The 20,561-nt window shown below is 45.1% G+C and overlaps 1 protein-coding gene across 5 annotated transcripts in view; it reads right to left on the bottom strand.

Moving 5' to 3' along the window:
• Positions 1–9: 9 nt before the first annotated feature.
• The window catches only part of Grin2b (glutamate ionotropic receptor NMDA type subunit 2B), a 434,130-nt gene continuing 413,578 nt past the window's right edge, over positions 10–20,561 (bottom strand). For all 5 annotated transcript variants that reach the window (XM_055610677.1, XM_055610692.1, XM_055610686.1 and 2 more), the window contains 4 exons: positions 9,370–9,530; positions 7,370–7,557; positions 4,735–4,973; positions 10–2,500 (listed from right to left, as the gene is read on the bottom strand). In XM_055610677.1, the coding sequence (XP_055466652.1) occupies positions 644–2,500; positions 4,735–4,973; positions 7,370–7,557; positions 9,370–9,530 (2,445 nt within the window). In that variant the 3' untranslated portion in view covers positions 10–643. The remainder of the gene's footprint in view (positions 2,501–4,734; positions 4,974–7,369; positions 7,558–9,369; positions 9,531–20,561) is intronic.

Genomic DNA, 20,561 nt, shown 5'->3' with positions numbered 1-20,561 from the left:
TTCCTTCCTTCCTTCCTTCCTTCCTTCCTTCCTTCCTTCCTTCCTTCTTTCTCTCTCTCTCTCTCTCTCTTTCTTTCTTTTCTCTCTCTCTCTCTCTCTTTTTCTTTTTGGCTTATATATAAGCACAAAATGACTTCCTGCTCCGCTTGGTATGTGGTCCCCTGGCAGATGCCAACCATGCAGCAAGAATTTAGCAAAAGCCTCTTCTCTCTTACGGACAGGAGGCTAGACGGCCTTCCTTAGCACCCCTGTCGCTTCCTGGCCTGAACAAAGAGAGCAGCTTCGGGAAAGCCTCACTCAAAACGGATGGCCCAGAGCCCTTCTGCGCTCAGAAGAAGAGCAGCACTTCCTGTCTCCTCTCCATCCCCCCACACCGAGGCCAGGTCTATCCTCTCATGGGAACAAGAATGGGGGACAGATGTGGGGAGAAGGGAACTGCGCGAGGGAGGAGAAATGGCGCTGGCCACGAGGGTTGCCTTCAGTAGGAACCACAACTCCGGGATCCCATAGAGAAATGAAAAGAACAAGAAAAAAGCAAATGGGAGCCAAATTCACCCCCGACTCTTTCCATGGCATGCGCACCACGCGGCCCGCGGCCCTATCCCTCCCGTACCCACCTTGACACCTCTCTCTCTTCCCTCACTCAGACATCAGACTCAATACTAGAAAGTTTCTCATAAACATGTCCATTGCTGGAGCCATTGAAAGCCCTGGGGTTTTTGTTGTTAGGCACACAGGGGTTAGACTGGTTCCCTATACAAATGTCCTTCTGGAAACGGGCTGGCACCGCCCCGTGGAGGGCCGACACCACCGGCTTATTGGTGACAAGGGCCCGGAAGTCCGGCCTTGTTTTCGACGCCCCTGCCACCGTGGGCTGCCTGAAGAAGTAGGATTTGCTGCCGTGAAGCAAGCACTGGTCATCCCCGAAAGTGGGGATGAAAGGGTTTTGCGTGACCCGGTCAGGGTAGAGCGACTTGCTGAGCATGTAGCCGCCGCCGGGGTTGTTGTGGTGGTGTCCGGCGGCGGGCACTGAGGCCTTGTTGGCAAAGGAGCTCTCACCAGCTGGCATCTCAAACATGTGCGCGTAGGGGCTGCTGCCGTCCACGAAGCGGCCCTTGTCTTTGAGGCTCACGCTGCGCGGGGCCAAGGCGGCCTCCTCCTTCTGCAGGTCCACGAAGGTGTCGTAGGAGTGCTGCCGGCGCAGTTTGTTCCGGTTCTTCTTCTGGGCCTTGGAATTGGTCGGGCTCTGAGGGTACTTGGTGGCAGAGGCGTTGGAGGTCACGGCCACGGGCGCAGCCGGCTGGTCCAGTTCCTGCAGGGAGTTGTCCTCGCTGATGTCGTACAGGTTCCCGGCCTTCTTGCAGGCCTCGCACCGGATGCAGGCCTGGCGGCCCGAGTTCTGCCCCGCCACCGTCGACGAGTAATTGTGCAGCTTGGAGGGGCAGCTGCGGCAGAAGTTGCCCCCGGACCGGTCCTCCCACTCCACGTTGGTCAGGTTCTTCTCCCAGGGGGCTGGCACCCCCGCCACCACTCCGTGCTTCTCGCCCGTGCCGTGCTTGAGGTGGGACCTGTTGGTGCAGGGCCCGCCCCCTCCGCTCACCGAATCTCGCTTGAAGTCGTCGCTGCGTTCCTTGTAGATGTCGGTCAAGTCCACGTGCTCCCAGTGCGGCGAGTTCTCCTTGGTCCGGAACTGGTCCAGGTAGAAGTCTCGGAGCCCTTCTTTGTCCCGGAAGTAGCGCTTGTGGTCCGGGGAGCGGGGCGGTCGGCGGCGGTAGGCCAGCTCGATCTCGTCGAACTCCCTCCTGGACTTGGCCGAGGCTGGCCGCTTCTTCAGACTGTCCTTGTACTGCTGCTTCCGCCTCTTGGCCGCGTTGCCCTCGATGTTCCCGTAGGTGACGGTGTGCGTGGAGATGTCCGAGACGTCCGACCGGATCAGGTCGTCGTGGCCGCTGTAGCGGTCACTCTTGAAGGAGAACTTGCCGTACAGGTCGCTGAGCTGACTGTGTTTGGAGGAGGGCAGGCCGATGTCCAGGGGTTTCTTGCTGATTGACCTGGGCTGGGTGGTGAAGGGGGGATTGTCACAGTCGTAGAGCCCGTCGATGGAGCTGGTGCTGCCGATGCTGTGCGGCCGGTGGTGATGGTGGTAGTGGTCCTGGTACACGTTGCTGTCCTTCAGCTGCAGGTTGCCAAATGTTCTCTCTACCTCACTGATGTAGTCACTGAACAGGTTTTCCTCGCAGGGAGGGTTGTTGTAAGACTTGCAGTCTGAATGCGTGAAGCTGCGGCGATGTTCAGAGATGTCGTAGACAGAGGACTCGCGCCGGATGAAGTCCAGGGCACTCTGCGGTGAGCCGTTTACCCCAGACAGGTTGGCCATGTTCTTGGCTGTGCGGAGCAGGCGCAGGATGTTGGAGTGTGTGTTGTTCATGGTGGCGGTGGGGGAGTTCATCACGGACTGGCGCTCCTCGATGGCTACTCCGTGGATACAGCTGTAGATACCCTGAAAAGACACAGGAAGGTATGCATTGAGTTGAGAGAAACCCGAACGCCATACAAACAACAGTGCCCTACCACTGCTGGTCTTATGAGGTAAGACAACGGTAGGAGAATCGTGAAGCAGCCGTGTGCTACACTCACAGAAGATGGGCCTCAGAGCTTAGCTGATGCAGCCCTTTGAACTCAGCAAAGTTTTCTATCGTGAGCTAAGAATAGCAATCTGGCCATCAGAGAGGAAGAATGTTCACACCAAGGAACTTGAGCAAACAGAGGACATGGCATTTGTGCCTCAACTCTACACAGGACATCTCTTCACGGACACCAGGGCCATTTTGCTCTGGTTGGCCACTCCTAGCTCACGAATGCTTCTTGTTTCTGGCTGTGACCGATTTTGAGCAGCTTTTAAGACGTTGGTCAGCAAATAACAAGGGAGCAATGCTGTTCTGTAGCTAAGCATGAGCCGAGTTCACACAGAGAGTTAGAAAGCCCCGGGGTCGGGGTTCTCTACTGCTGTGGCCTACTCTGTGGGAGGGAAGAACTGGGACACATATCAAGAGCTCAGTATGAGTAAATAACTCCCTTCTCGGGTCCTCTCCTTTAGTCACTCTTTAACTCTTGGCTTCCTTCTTACATCTAATATTATCATAAATAATTAATGTCCTATCAAATTAGTATTGATGAAGGGTACAGGGCATACAGCTACTTGTTCAGGGCATTGAAAAACACCATCCATGAGAAAAGCTGGGTTGATTTCCTGGGCAGAGAGTCTCCCCATGTCTAAGGTCAGGTCAACCTACCACTCCCCTCTCATGTACTTCTATGAAAGGCAAACAGACTTCGGACTTTCTCCCTGGCAAGGTAAGGTATACGGAGAAGCAGCTTTAAACTGTGTCTTTACATCTAAGAAGGTTAATTTGGAAAGGAATCTCGTCTGAATGGCCAGGGCCAGAAACAGAAAAGGTCAGTAGGAAAATGGCAGTTATGTGGCAAAGATGTGTCAAACCTTGTGAGACACAGGGATCTTCCTGGTGGGGTTTCTATGCCCTTACTGCTTCTCACTTCTGACCTCTTGACAGTGGCAAGGAGGAGATGCTAAGTGTCCTCCTTAGTAAAGACAGTGATCACATCAAAGGGCCATGCATGAGATTTATCTTTTCTAGCCCGTCTCTGGGAAGGGCTGCATAGTGGAACCCAAGGCCCAGGGACCAGGAGTCCTACAAGTTCCCTTTCCCCAATCTTATGGTACTGAATGGTGTGTACTGACTGACAGCAAGAGAGGAAAGGGAAATATTGTTCCCTGTCACTAAAAGACTATAGGGAAGGACCAGAGAATGAAACAGTTTAATGAGAAATCTGTTTTCTTTCATAACTCCTTTGAGTCATATCTGTAACACAATCCTCAATCCTAAAAGGGTATTTGAGTTCACCACTTGTCTGGGAGTCTCACAACCGTATTAACAAAATCAGAAGAATCCTTCTCTTAAAAACTCCCCTCTGTGACCCAAGGTTCATGCGCCCAACTGTTTTCCTGATACCTCACTTTGAACTAGAAATAAAGATGATCTCTAAACAAAGAAGGGCCTGAAGCCTTGCCCCATTTAAGTAGTTTTAAGGTTCTTATGAGTCAAGACTTGGGGTCTTTTAGGCTCTTTTAAATGTAATTTATATCTGTACCCCCCAACACACACACACACAACTTGTGATCCTCCGGCCTCAGTCTCTCAGTAATGGTATTGTAGGCATGTATGACCATCTCCAACCATCTTTATGCTCTTCAATTCTCTCTACTTCACACGTGCTTAAAATACAGGCACAGCAAAACTACCACTAATGTGCCTTTGTGTGTTAGAATAAGAGATGTGACACTCTACCGTTTAAGGAAAAATATGATTTTTTTCCCCCAAAGGATCAAATGATTAATGCAGCCTATACAGGATCAATCAGTGGTGATGCAAGAGTTAAGTGGAGAAAAGTCTAAATTTCTATTTTGAGGATGTTGCCTTTTTTTTTTTAATAGAAAATCAAATGTCTGAGTCTAAAATGGAAGGAAACAGCCCCATACATCTTAGAAACATTTGAGGTTCTCTCACACAGACTCCTGGGGAAGTGCGCATGAGCTGACTTCACGAATTAGCTACCTATGGCTGGAACTAGCACCCTCTTGGGTCTCTCTGCTCAGCACAAAGCAAGGCTAAACCATCCTTAACAAGCTCTGAATCTCTAAATTGAAGCACTTACTCTGCTGATGGAGAAGACCATGCCAGGCTTGCCAGAGCAGACACCCATGAAGCAATGCCGGAACTGCCAATAGAACAGATGTTCACAGATGAAGGTGATGAGGCTGAGAGCCATGGCTGCCCCCAACATATAGAAGACGCCTGCCATGTTGTCAATATCCAGCTGGCTGCTCATAACCTCATTCTTCTCATTGTGACAAATGCCAGTGAGCCAGAGAGCTTCGAGTTCTTCCATCTCCCCTAGAGAGAGGACAGAGAAGGAGGTAGACAAAGGGATAAGGAGGAGGAGGAAGAGAAAGAAGCAAGAGTTGAAGAAGTGCATAAAAACATGACAGAGACAGACACAAAAAAAGAAAATGAATACTTTTTGTTAATACCATTACATCTTAATTTATCAGTACATCCCTAAGCATTCAGTGAAAATGTAATGAATGGAACTACAGGTGAAACAATGATATGGGACTTCCCTGTGGCTCTCCTTTATCCAGTGAAAACTGGCAGCTCAGTGTTCAGTATTATACACAATATGCTATGCAAGGAACGAGAGTTCAAGTTAGGACAGTTTATGAACAAAGTGGTCAATGGGTTTTCATGAGAGAGAGAGAGAAAAACAGTGAGGCAGATAGAGACAGAGAGAGAGACAGAGAGAGAGAGAGAGAGAGAGAGAGAGAGAGAGAATGAAAGAAAAGAAGAATCCTAGAATGTCACTAATTCCACACAAATGAAATCCTGGAAATCTCATGAGGGATACTGTTCTATTGATTCTGGTTTGGTCAAAGTTTGAACCTTGCATAGCACAATGAAAGTCAAAGTCTTCTCTACCGATGTACTTGGTAACTACTGGTTATACCAACATGGCTTTTTAATACCCCAACTCCAACCCCCTACTCTTTGTAATAGGAATCAACTTGCTTTTGTTCTTCTTTGATTTAACAATGCTTTTTTAACTAGTACAGCAGCCAGATTCAGCTGGAATCTGGAAACCCACCTCTGGGCTTTTGTCTTTGATGTCCTCCTGAACAGATCCACTATAGTCCTACAGCCCTAACTGACACACGCTCTTACAGACCCACATGGCTGATGGGTTGGGGAACCATGCAGAGTGAGGCTCATCTACATCTGGATTAGTCTCTGTGTGAGAGTTAGAGGGAGGAGTCAGTGCTTTGGAAATGAAGAAGATACTAGTTTGATGAAATAAATTTCTCAGTGTTTAGTCCACCACCAAAAAGACACCTTCTGGTATCTACATCTGAAGATCTTTGCCCTCTATCTCTCAGCCAGAAGATCATGGCAGAACAGAGTGAAGGATAAGGAAACACACACATCCATTTCTTTGTCCTTCCTCTGTGAACAGAAAGAGCACTGCCCTACAGTTCTGTTTCGTGCTTGAACCACCTTTGGAGTTGTTGGTCTGGTATGCTGTGTATTCAGATGCTGAGTTTTATGTCCAGAGATCTGGTTGCAGTTTGGACATGGGCATTGTCATGATCATTGATGAATGTTGTGTAAACATTGCTCCCCCCAATTCTCTGATTGGTTAATAAAGAAGCTGTCCAGCCAATGACTGGGCAGGGGAGGTAAAAAGACAGTACTTCCAATATAGTGAAAGGTCTCAGGGAGGGACCATGAGAAGAAGAGAGAAGAAAAGTGAGGGAGAAAAAATAGGAGGCCCTGAGGACTGACCTGATGTAGCAGAACAAACTCCATCAGGGACCAATATGGCAAGTAATCCAGTGTGTGTGACTGGGAAGTAACCAGACTAGTATAGAGGGTTAGACTAGATGAATATCTGCTCAGTTCTAGTGCTTTAGGGCTTTTGGAATAAATCTAGTAGGTCTCTGACTCATTATTTGGGAGCTAGATCAAATGATTAGAAAAGGCAGAAATTATACCACAATTTTACATGGGGTGATATCTGAAACATCAAAATGTAGCCTATTTTATCACTGGAGGTTTCATTATGCCACATAATTTTCAAATGTACTCTTGTCACCAACTGCTTTAATCCCTTTCCTCATCTTTACTCAGTGTGGGTTGTTAAAGTATATCTCCTTGTAATTTGTATATTGAACTTCTAACTTCTGGTAGCTTAGGATGTGACTTTATTTGGAAATAGGGTCATTGAAGATGTAATTTATCATGGTGAAGTCACATTGGAACACAGCAGGCCTCTAATCTCATGTGATTGGCTTTGAGAAAATGGTGAATGCACATGCACACACACACACACACACACACACACACACACATACATACATACACACACACACACGGGTGGGGGAGGATACAGAAGAAAAACATTCAGGTATAATAAAGGTAGGGATCTGAGTGGTGCTTTGACAGGTCAAGGAACACAAAGTAGATCAAAAAAGCCATACAAGTGTAAAGAGGATTCTCCCCTATCGCTTCCAAGTGAAGCTACCTGTCTTGATACCTGTAGTGTCCAGAACTTCAACACAATGCATTCTACTGTTTATGTCACTCCATCCATGTCATTTGTTATGGTGGCCCTGGGACTCTAAAAAGTCTTCTGCAATCGTATGTCCTGTGACATGCTGTTTTGGATGTATGGAGAATAAAGGTTGCTATTGTTATTGGAGGAGGCCAAATGAAAACTTCCTTTTCCTTTAACTCACCATCTCCAAACAGCTGCAGAATAGCAAGATCCACCTGGCGCTTCCATCCGGAGTCCTTTTGGATAGCAATGCCATAGCCCGTGGAAGCAAAGACTTTGCCACTGCCAATGGTCACCAGCTTGCAGCCTTCATCTCTTCCGGCCATGTAGTTGAGCACGGCTGCATCATAGATGAAAGCATCAAGTTTCCTGCACAAGAAAGAAGCGAACGAACAAATACCGAGGAGGAAATTTTACAACAAAACTACCTATTGGGCCATTAGTGTGAAGTGGTAGGGTTCCAGAAACTATGTGGAGTACTGGCTCACAGTAAGGCTCAAATTGGACAATCCTCAGAGTCTAAAGACTGAATTCCAGGCTGCTCTTGATGGGATTTCAGGTGGAAAGGAATTGTTTCTCTTTTTTCCCCTCCCACCGGGAATGATAAGAATGTAAGTTGGGCCTGAGGCCAACTCATAAGCTGTGTCTGAAAAGGAGAAGGAGTAAAAAGGAATCAATAAAAATAATAACAGAAATAATGAAAAGTAAGCACCACAATGATAACAAATAGCACAGGTAAGATTTATATAACATTTTTCATTTCTCAGTTCATTGCAGTCCAGAGTGGGGGAAAGTGTAGGTGTACATGTTTCAGTAGACATGTGACTATTTTGGTGGTCAGAGAGACTAGAATACTCTCTTGTGCAATGCTGACTCTGCTTTCAGGGGCCGGGGTGGTGACAGCTCAAGCTTGTGCAAGAGCAAATGTGAAGTGCTGAAAGAGAAGGCAACATAAAGAAGAACCAAGATCTTTCCAATTCCTAAACCTCCATGCATACCGCGTCAGACACTGAGCTTTGCAGAGAAGGGATGCATAGAGAAAAGATGGGGGCTGAGAGCAGGAAGGCATGCGCCACTGGATCAAACCAACATATCCACACACTGACGGCCGAGGAAGCAGCTCAGCTGAAGCCATGCAAGTAACAGGCCTGAAAGAAAGCAGGACATGCAACCCTCTTGAACAGTTACAAGCTAGGGAGCTTTGTCTCTCCTCAAGGAAAAAACAAAAAAACAAAAACAAAAAAAAAACAAAAAACAAAAAGCAAGCCCTTTCTGACATGACAAGCCACAGGACATTTTATAAAATGCATCCTATAAAGCGTAGGTTGGCGGCATGCCCAAACACCAAACAGCCAGTAGAGTTGGGAGCTTTGTGTTTCCCATGGTTTGAACTACTCAAAGCGCTCCTACCCTACCCTCAGTTCCCATCTCCTGAAACCTGTTGTGACTTTATTCATGGCAAGATGGAGTCCCACAGTATTATAAACGGCCACCTATCTAGGTTGTACTTGGAGACTGTGAGATGCAAGGTGGCCAGAAGAGATACACAGGCTGGCGGCCATCATAAAACAAAGGGAAACAGCTGTATGATGCATTAGCCTCCAAATCTCAACATTTATAATGCTCAAGTGTCACTCATTACAGCGCTCAAGTGTCAGTTTGAAAGCGGCTCTGGCTTTCAAACAAAAGGACAAGTGTGCCCAGTGAGCTACATGCCAGGACATCCACACTTTGTCTACCCCGGATACAGGAAATGGCTATGAGGAGTGACAATCAAAGCTGGAATTGGGGATCAACCAACACAGTCTTACTTGTGGTCATCTAAAAACTTTTGCACACTTCCTCTTTTATTTCTCCCCTATCCGTAGACACCAGCATGGTCTTTTGCACCTCTTAGACTGTAGCTCACATGTAACATATATGAGCATTCTCCGTGACTCTTCCTCTATAGCTTTTGATGTGTCATTTCCACTTAGTGGCCACATTCATGCAAGCAGAAAACAATTTGCAGCATGGTACACAGAAGCAAGTAACAGCATAAGGATTTTTCTACAATGGTTGGGATGATGCTGTCAGATTTAACTTGGAAACGGTCTTTGATGTAATGATTATGGTTCCAGTTGAATCTGTGTCTAATGGATGTGAGAAACATATCACTCTAAGCTGGGAGGCCGTTCTTACCCTGTTTTCAGGGAGAGCAATGCATCATCTACACCCCTTTGGTTGAACTTTCCCATGTAGGCATGCATTTCTGCATAGTTATTACGGATATTCCTCTCTGTGCTGCCATTGGGCACAGTCCCAAAGCGGAAAGGGGGTGAGAAGTCATTAGGTCTCTGGAACTGGAGAGAGAAAGAACGAGAGAAAGAGACAGACAGAGACAGAGAAAGGAAGAAACGCTTTAGAAAAACGTGGAGAGACATTAAGTCAGCATTAGTGAGTTTATAATGGAAAGGAACCAACTATAATTCACCACACACATTAGCCGTCACTCAGGAGCAGTAATTGCCTTCTGGAAGTGGGCTTCAATTCAAGTCAATTTAATATGTATTGTTGAGAGATTTCTATTTGCCAGCCCTGAGTTTAATGTATAACCTGGTGTGTTCCTTCTATGCACACAGCACAATACCAGTGATGAAGGGCCTGAAAGTGGTGTGATACAGTTTGTGGTAGATTTGTCACCTTTATTCCCCAAAATTGTCTAAAATCTGCACACAGGCCTCTTAATTCAGAGGCCCAAATACACTGTCATTGTACAATTAAGGTCACGCAGCATTATATTCATGAAGATAATGTTTGAATATCAAATATATTTTGCTAAGAAATTTCTCTTGACCTTCAATGCACTCAAAATTCAGTTGATACTATATCAGGTATTGGATAACTTGCAAATCCCATGTCATTTTCTATATGTTCCCCCTCTTACTTAAATTCTGAGAGTGTATCCCTAGCACCTAACACCAGAATTTAAATTTCTTGGATTCTGTCCCTGTAGCATCAGCTTTATTCATTACCCCACAATGAGTTAGGTCTTAATGTTGCTTTCCAAGCACATAATTTGACCATTTGTATTTTCACAGCCTCATCCAATCCATCTCCTTAATACAAACTCACCTTTCTCTTTGGGCCAATTCACATCCTTCATTTTTAAAAGATAGCTCAAAGCAACTGATTTGGGAAACCTCCTGTGAATTCTTCCTTCTATCAAGCTGACCCCAAAATGATCCATGAGTATTTGTTATTCTGGTTTAGAGTACAACATTCATGCTATTAATTCAATGACTTCCTAAATGTACTGGTTGAGTACTGAGAACTAGCCTTTGATGAGGTCGTTGGTAGTTTAAGCTTGAGGTTAAATGAGATATGATGACCAGCTTTGCCACTTAATGCTTCTTGACTGTGCTCATTAACAGAAAATGTGCACCGTTTCTTCCTCCATAGTAAGGAGTTGATGATGGCCAGTTTTCAAGACTGTGACAGACTTAGACAAGATCAATACTTGGCACTGTACCTGACACACAGTAGGCTTGCTTGACACAAATTAGGTCACCTGGTTAGAGAAACTTCAATTGAGAAAACTGTACTCTAGGCAGGTCTGTGAGGCATTGTAAGGCATGTTCTGGGTTAATGATTGATGTGGGAGGGCCTAGTCCACTGTGGACAGTGCTACCCTTGTAAACTGGTCCTGGGTTTTACCAAGAAAGTAGGTCTGAACAAGCCATGAAGAGCAAGTAAGTAAGCAGTACTCCTCTGTAGTTTTTGCTTCAGTTCTTGCCTCCAGATTCCTGTCCTGCCTGAGTTCCTGCTTTGGCTTCCCTCATTGATGGACTGTGATTGGGACTTGTAAGCTAGATAATCCCTTCTTTCCACATTACCTTTGGTTATGGTCTTTATCATAGCAATGAGAAGCAAACTATGAGAGTAGATGCTCAGTAATTGGACTCATTGTGAGTTCATGTGCATTTTAGTTTGGCTTTGCTGATAAACAACAGCCTGTCTAATGTTCCTGTCCTGTAAGTATAGCTAAGATGACACAGATTATGGGCATAAAGCTGTGCCTTGGCAGAGAGAGGGCAGTGACAATGTTTAAAGTGTTCTTGGTTTCGATACTGTGCCTGTTACCTTGAGGCTTTATTTGAAAACCTAGCTCACCAACCAGGGGGACCACTGAACTTTTAAACAGCCTGAATTCAGTGGCCATTCTTCTCCTTCTCAAAATCTGAGGGCTTCATGGGCAATAGATTCTAATAGCACAAGGAGCCAATGCAGCCACTATAGCTGCTCAGGGTTAGCCACAGTTAAGAGTCAGAGACATATGTTGTGGTAATGGGATGTCTCAAATGACTTTCCAACAGGAAAACACTTCTTTTGCTTTCAGCATGCTTTATGCCACGAATAGCCTTTGTTTATTTTTTAAGGGGTTGCAATTTTTAAGTGAATAAATACAGAAGAGTCAGAGAATTTTAGAGTTGAGTTGCCTACTCAAAGCCAACTAGCTTAAACCTTTCATTTGACAAATGATAAAACAGAGGTCCACTGAGGGTCATTTCCTCAATAGCACCCAGTGGCAGAGGTGGCAAATATCATCAGTGTTTTCACTGTGTAATTAAGAATGACTCCTCACGTTGCCTGGCAGATAGCAAGCTTACAGTAAACAAGGTTATCCTTTAATAAAAGAGACAGACACCAGAGTACTTCACACATCACCATCAGACATAACTCCCAGAAATCTCAAGAAACTCATCCCCTAAATCCAAAGCAGCCACTGTGGTGGAATAAACTCCCTCTCATCTGTAAATCTGCACTTTGCTAAGTCAGTGACAATGGGTACAGTGGACTGGGATGCTGTAGGTCCGACAACTGTTTCTGAAGTATTATTGAAAGTTGGAATTACATCCAATTCAGATCAAATTAAATTATTTCCATCTAGGTACTTTTTAGATTTAATTTAAATTTAATTAATTTAAATTAAATTTAAATTTAAATTTAATGTATGCAAGGTACATGCAACAATTTTTGATTAACCAAATGAAATCCCATGTCTAATGTCCCTATTTCCTGATAGAGCTACAAGCCAAAGTGCTTCTAACTTTGTACCATAATCGTTTTAATTCAAATAATTTTTAGATTCTCTTTATTATTTTACAATCACATTCATACCTAAATAAGACATAAAAATTGACCTAGAATAGCAAACACCATTTTCAATGAAAAGGGCAACACTGAAGGCTAAAGTGACATGACAGCAGCATTGATGCAAAAACGATGAGGGAGAAGGTTGACAGAATAGAGCAGCAACCAAAAGACATGCACATACATAGTGTGAAGGCACTTCAATGGAGATAACCTAGTTTTCAACAAATGCTGTGAAGATAATTAGATGTTCTTATACAAAACAAACTATTCCTCACCTCACAAGATCAATAGCAATTACCTCAAACTTGTAAACTTTTCAGGAGAAAATATATGAGAACATTTTTTGTAACCTAGAATTAGATGAAGACTATACATCACTTGTCCAGTCCACCAAGAGAGGGAATAAAGATAAATTAAAGTTCATCAAAATTCAGAACTTCTCCTTAAAAGATGCAGTTAGGATCATGAGATGGTAAGCTACCAACTGGGATGAAGTATCTGAAAATGAATTAAAGCTGTTTCAAAAACAAATTAGGTAATGACAGAACAAGACTTAGGTCATTTAGGCACCTTCCATGAGTAAGTAGCCAGGGGAACAAGGAAGACTATGCTACAGTGGGAAGGTTCTGTGGACAAAATTTAGGTTGGAGGCAGTTTGGTTTAAATTCAGCCCTTGCTCATGCCTATTGTAGGAACAAAAGCATGAACAAGTTACTTAGCTTTTTAAAGTTCCATTTTTCTGAAAATATTATTTTAATAACTAAGATAATACATAGGAAAGCACTTAGCACCATATGAAGCTCAAAACTGTTAGGTGTTTCTGTGGCAACGAAGTTCTAATATCTAAAACTGCCCTGTGTGAGGCAGTATTTCCTCAGATTGAAAAGTCTTGTTCCCTCATCTGCCCCTTAAACTAGGCCAGTCTGGGGCCAACAGGGAGGGCATGGGCTCGGAATTAGCCAGAGCAGATGTGGAAGTAAGCTTGCCTTCTCCTTTGAAAATTCTTGTTCAGCTTCATAAAACAGGTCATTAAAAACTGGCATTGGACCTTGAACTTAACTAAAATGCACATTCTCAGGGCACGGTGAGTATGCTTAAGGAGGCCCATGGGAAGAAGGAAAGGAAAACTCCCACAGGCCTTGATGTTCCAATAAATGCCCTTGTAATAACGTTCACCCCAAGATGCAAAGTCCTATTGTTTAACCTTGGTGACAGTTGATGGCCTCTGGGGTAGGGAGAAGAAATAAAAATGTACACTGTGAGGAATGTAAATTAGAACAGGGAAGACCTTGAAAAATAATTTGAAAAACTGTGACTTCCATAAGCCAGGGAGCTCACTGCCTGATTTTAAAATGGTGAATTAAAAAACAAAACAAAACAAAACAAAAACCAAAAAACAAAAAAACAGTATTCCTCATTAATAACCTTTGGTCACTTTTGGGTTTCCTTCAACTCACAATCTCTTTCTAGAGGCTACCCAGATTGGAATTGTTAAAACACAGATCGAAAAATGAAAATACAGAAAGGGATCAGGCCCATTTCACAGATGAAGACATCAATGTCTTGGAGAGGTCAAGGATATTGCCCAGGCTGTGTGAAGGAGAAGGGCAGGCTGAGATTTCCCATTGCCAGCTGGGATGGTGCCTAGAGTCATTCTGCCATGGTTTCCTGGGAAGTGAGGCCATATGCTGTTAAGTGGGGTCACCTGGGAGGCCATCCTTCCCTTGCTGGTGTCACAATTGCTTCCTCCTACCCTCTCTGGTGAAGCTAACACTTGCTCCTGGCAGTCAATGTAAACTCACAGTAGTACAAGGGGTAAAACAAAGACAGAATGATATGAGAACTGTATTCTCACTTGCTTTTCCTGAAGAGCAGTGACTCCAAATTCAGCACCCCCAGCCTTTCCCATCAGCATCTCAGCCTCTGTCTTAATGGCCTTTAAGTGAATTCCTCTCAGTAGTCAGTCATGCAAGGAGAAAGATGCCTGAGGACCAGAGGCAAAGGTCCTCACCCTCAAATGATCAGTCTGTGGAACCCTCGGGCAGTTTGGCTGTCACCACTCAGGGAAAGAGTCTCTCACAGAGCTTGTGGCACAGAAAAAAAAGAGGAACAAGGGGAGGTGGGTAGGATCTAGTCCAATTTGTTTTCTTACAATAGAACAAATATGTAAGTTGATTTTCCTAAGCACAGGGCTCTGTGGATCCAGTAATAATAGCCACACTCATTCTATACCTATGCACGTGGGGGGAATTTCCACATCATCTTCTTTATCTATGGTAATTAGAATATATCAGTTCATTTGGCAAATATTTACCCAGCATCAATTAGTGGAGAGGACTGTATTAAGATATATAAAAATGATGAAAAAAAAATCAGGCCCTGTTTCCAGGAGCTAAACCTCCCAGGAGGGTAAGAACTATAAGCATCCATCCAAGTGTTTATTTATCCTGCCATTCATACCTTCTTGAACACATTCTTTCATTTACATTTGTATTCAGGAAGTATTTATTCTGTGTGGACAAAGCTCTGGGTGCAGGAGATGTGGGCCTGCAGAGTAAGATAAAGATCTTAGCAAAGGAGGGTGATGGGTGACTTATATACAAACATACATAGATACGTATGTGTGTATTTGTGTATATACTCACTTACATATGAATGTATGTGCTTTAAATACATGGTAGGCTTAAGATGGTCACACATATTTTGCCAATCTCCACATCAAGAGGGAAGACTATGTTCTCTCTCCTAGGTTAACCAGGTGGCTTGATGTGAAAAGATCCAGAAACACCTCCCTGAGACTTCTAAGCTTAGGAAATGAGTGTGCTCCTTTGCAGCTTCTCCACTGGCCTCTTGGAACCTCGTTCTAAGGGAACTGTTTTAGCATGTAGGGAGTCCAACATCTTAATCTTGGACCCAGTCCCAGGCCCCGGGCTGAGGCCACCAGCCTGGAGACAGCTCCTGGGGGTGCTCCTGACTGCAGCCCTAGATGGCCTCTCTGCTCTACCCATTCCAGCCAGATCACAGATCCATATCACAGATACCAATCAAGCCATTTTGGTCCCTCAAGCCAGGCCAGGTCCAGTTCTACCCTTAGGTGAAGATCAGATGACTTTACCCATGCCACATAAAGTAGACAACACACTCAGCCAAGCTCTACCCAGATAGCCGACCCCCGACAGTGAAACACAATAAAGAAATACAATAATGCAGTTCTTGCTTTGAGCCTCTCAGCACTGGTAGAGGCTCAAAGAGACAGCAACAACAGCAATGAGTTATTGGTTTCAGACAGTGAAAATGAAATGTTCCAAGACAAGAGAAACCCTGTAATGATACAGACTGACTTTGATTGGCAGTCATCAAAAGGCATCTCTGAGAAGGTAGCCTTTGAGCTGAGACCTGAATAAGTATGATCAGGTATCCACAGAACATGTGGGGCACACAAGGGGCCCAGGAATTGGCCAGTAAAAAGGCCAGACTGGTAAGACAGTGTGATGAACCAGAGAAGCTGGGCCCTGTGTCTGTGGAAACACAGAGCAAACGGCAACTCAGGGTGACACAGAAGAGCTCTCTGTTTGGACAGAAGAAGCAAAGTGTTGTCTAGATAGAATGATCTGCTCAAAGACACAATTATAGACACAATAACAGCCACAGCCATTCACTATCTGTGGAATGAGAAAGCTCAGACACTGTCACAGATCGTGACAGTCCCCGCCCCTTTTGGTACAGCCTTATAGGTAAGGCTGAAGGCCGACAAGGATGAGGAGGTAAACGTGACCTGGCTCTCAAAGGGAGCCAACACCTACTACGCAGTAGGGCTCAGAGGTCTCACTCTAAGGCAGCAACTCTCCGTTCTGTGGGAATCAGCCCCTTTGGAGGCTGGCCAACCTTTTCACAGCGGTCGCATATCAGATCAGATAGTCTGCACATCAGATATCTACATTACAGTTCATAACAGTAGCCATGAAAATAATTTTATAGTTGGGGGTCACTGCGACATGAGGAACTGTGTTAATGGGTCACAGCATTAGAAAGGTTGAGAGCCACCGCTCTCAGGTACGAGAACCTCTATATGAATGCATTGCCAGGAAGTAAGCAAGACTTCTGCCACTTGATGGTCATGAGACCTTGCACAACTCACTTCACTTCTCTGTGCCCCAGTTCCCACACTTGTAGACTGTACCCACACATCCAGTTTTCCTGAGCATTGTAGCAGCGTAGTGCCTGGCACACAATATGCGTACTGAAGTAGCTGTTACTGTTAACGTGATTGCTATCATCATGCCCACTGTCACTGAGGTAGCTGAAGGATTCTGCCAGAGTGACAAGACTGGGGTTTAGTGTTAGGAAGAGTCCTCTGGCACCAGCACACACACCAGGCCGGAAGGAACAAACTGGGGAAACAGGAGCTGAAGAGGACCTGAGCTCTGATGAGAGTCTGAGCCCTGCAGGTGGCGGGGGCAGCAGGGAATGAGAACAGTGTGAAACTTCAGGGACATTTTGTAGTGGCTTGAGTGAGAGTGTGCCCCCACAGGTTCCCATATTTAAACACTTAGTCCTCAGTTGTTGGGGGGGGAGGTTTAGGAGCTGTGTCACCGAGGGTAGCTTTTCAGAGCTAAAATCCTCTTGGCACTTTGTGTTCCTCTCCGCTCTCTGCCTCATGCCTGTGGTTCAAGGGTGAGTGCTCAGCATCCTGATCCAATCTCCATGCCTGCCTGCTGTCTCTACCTTGCTACTACAGAATCTAACCCTCTGGAACCATAAGCCCAAATTAACTTTTCTCCTATAAGTTGCCTTGGTCATGGCATTTTATTGAAGCAACAGAAAGGTAACTAATATGTTCTGCTATCCTCCATGACTGTGAAAGATGGTGCATGCACTGTACTGAGCAGCAGACCCCAGACGTACTGACTATTAAAATTGCAAATGAGAACAGCTGCCACAAGGCCAGGATTTCCGGAAGGCTTCCTGAGGGAAGCAGACTGAAGCCGCAAAGAGGAATATGAAGTTTTTAATGGTGTGTGTGTGTTTCCTATTTCTATACCCCGCTCTGATCTGGTTAGTTTCCTGATGTGCGAGTGAAAAGCCATTTGTGAATTCTCTGGGGCCACTGGAAAGAGGGAGTTCTGAAAACGACACCCAAGATCTCCTCAATGCAGATGGCCTCTGTTGTTCAGGTTGCTCTTCTGACCCTGAGACCTCTTGCCTGTCACCTGTCCTCAGGAGGCTTACAGTTGATCAGCTAAAGCTGCATCTCATTAGTGACACCACACAGGGAGAGTGGCTATACCGAGATAAAGGGGTTGAGAAAGTACATTTCAGAGTATAGACCAGCCTGGAAATGGTTCTTCTCCTTCCGTCTGTCCAATCTGTATATGCAAATTAGTACAAGCGAGAGCCTTGACCTTGTGGAGACGAAGACTGGACACTTTGCTCACAGCTATCCTGCTTGCAATGAGGGAGCTGGGGGCCTTTGTCTTCATGACAATCCCACACATAAATAATTCATCCCATCACTTCTGATTCTACATTTGAATCACAAAGAGAATCCATGTCCAAATGCCACTCAGCCCTTCTCAGCCCTCGGGAAGAAGAGGCGGGTGGGGTCTGCATGTGATCTGTGGACTGAGGAGACCTCTATAGAGACCCCCTTTGTCCATGCTGAACTCTGCTTTTGCCACACCTATTACTGTCAATACCCTCCATCTCCACAGGGCTCTCAAACTATTGACTTTGGGTGTCAGTATCACCATTGATGACCATGTCTATAAATTGTAACCTTATACAGGATCTTGTCACCAGCATTGTCAAGATGCAATACAATTACATCCCTCATGATACTCCAATCTAGGCCTCTCCAGGACCCTGATACACAGTAACTTGTTCTCTATTCCCATAGTTTCGACTTTCCCAGGGAGACTATTACTATCATTCTTTATCACCCAGGAGTATTAAAGCAAACTATCACACTGCTTATTCCCATATCCTACCATTTATCATTAACTAGGCTGCTATCATGGTTAGACTGCTTTAAAACCCATGTGTGAACACCCACCAACAAACAAATAAAAACATTAGAAGAAAGAAGACGACAACACAGTAAACTCGGGAAAGTTGCGATAAGCAGATGATCTGTTAACAGTTGAGGACAACTTAATTCTAAAATGCTAAGTGTATGTATTGCCTCAGGGCACAAAGATCTATGTTCAAAACAGATTTTAAGAAAGATCTTAAAACTCCTTTATCTTGAAATGTAGGCTTCAGAGAGGTCCCTGAAGACTCCACCCATGGGTCAACTTGGCTGTGGAGACAGTGGTGGATTGTACAGATTCCTCACCATCTTGAAAGTGATAATTCAGAATGAAGGTAGGAGGAACACATGAGTATCTGGGGCTGTAGAGATGGACCAGTAGGCAAAATGTCTGCTATGCAAGCACTGGGATGTGAGTTCTGATCCCTAGGACCCACGTAAAAACCTGGAGTGGTGGTGATGAGCTTCCGAACTTCAGTACCAGGGACAGAAGGACTAGAGATGGGCATATCTCTGAAGCTCATTGGTAAGTCATTGACATTCATATTAATGAGAAACCCTGCCTCAAAAGCGAAAACAAAAACAACAACAACAACAAAAACCCAAAACCAAAACAAACATGGAGAGCAATGGAGGAAAGCCAGGGCACATCAACCTCAGGGCTTCAACATACACATATACCCGTGTGTGTGTGTGTGTGTGTGTGTGTGTGTGTGTGTGTGTGTGCGTGCGCGTGCAGAGGCACACATGTGCACGCATGCACACGTCCACACTATCAAGTATATGCACACACACACCAAATGATTACCTTTACATTTTATTAGAAAGCATTCGTTTGAGAAAATATTGTTTTCAAAGTGGTGATTTAACCAAATAGAACAACATCACGTAGGATGTAGCAAAATTACCTAGATGAAAAATCTCCATGTAAAGGGCTTACTGGCTAATGCAGAATCACGCAGCATGTCCAAGTGTGGTGCCCCTCGAACGCAATGCTGGGCTGCCATCCCCAGTGACGAGGAGTTAATTTGTCCTCGTGTCAGTCGAGGACATCTTTCTTGGCACCTTCTTCATTTTTCCTTCAAAAACTGTATCAGAGCTGAGATCCCATAAGAGCTTGTCAGATCTAGGACTTGACAGTGTGTGTAGTAGATATTTCGTTGGCATAAAAAATGTGACAGAGTTGGGGATGATTATGATAGCATGAGGGTGAAATGAGCCAGAGGCACGAGGACAGAGGGTTTGAGTTTTATCCTTCAGTAGTCCTGTGACACAGCTAGACTTCACTCTGCTCCTCCAACCTGCTTTCAGGCAAGATTGTTGCAAAGAGGTTTCCTGCCTTCCATATCACTCTGGCTCCCAGCTGGCCTGGGAGAGAGCCGAGATTTTTTTCAGATTTTGTTTAAAGCTGTGGGTACCAACAGAGACCAATGGTTCCTAAGGAGGGCTTTAGGTGGGGAAGGTAGTTAGACTCACCGCAGAATGAGGATGTAAAGTTGCTGCCCCTGGAGTCACAGCAGCTTGGACACATTGGGGGTTATTAGCTGTTCCTATCAGGTGTTGCCACAGAAGGTGACTCACTGACGTCACCTGCATGGTGGCTCTAGGCTCCTGACAGAGTCTTCAGAGTCATGAAGCTGGGGTGGGGGCTTGGACTGTAAAAGGTGGTGCCAAGTGAGTCCTCCAGTCAGTGATGATCAGAGCACGGACAGGTCAGGGGACAAATGGACATCTGCTGTCCCGGCAACCCATCTGCTCAGTAGGTTTCAAACTGACTGATGGAAAGGAAAGCATTTGCATCCCCTGTCACATTGTGACCATCTATAACACAACGGGACACCTTTCCTTTGGTCAATGACGTTGGCTCTACACAGAGGCCCCACAGCTGAAAGAATGGAGAGTCACAAGGCAGCCCAGAGATCCCACCAGGCACACCGCATCACTCTAGGCTTCACAATGGGCCTCGAAGGACAAGGCTCTGAAAACGCTTTGGCAAAGAAACTGGTTTAACCAAGACACACTCTTGCCCTGGACTTATCCTACCCTGGGTTTGTTTTCCAGACTACCCATTATTCCTCCACATATGCTTGTGAACTGGGTAACCAAGTCAATCTATACTTGTGAAATGGCAACCAAGTCATTCTATACTGCACAGAGGAAGAAAGAAAAGCCAGGAGGTAGTGGTCACCTTTCTGAGATCAAAATGTCT

The sequence above is a fragment of the Psammomys obesus genome, unplaced genomic scaffold, assembly GCF_907164565.1.
Source record: "Psammomys obesus unplaced genomic scaffold, mPsaObe1.curated_primary_1811, whole genome shotgun sequence".
Lineage (NCBI taxonomy): Eukaryota > Metazoa > Chordata > Mammalia > Rodentia > Muridae > Psammomys > Psammomys obesus.
The sequence above is the reverse complement of the archived record's forward strand: the minus strand, read 5'-3'. Positions and strand labels throughout refer to the sequence as shown.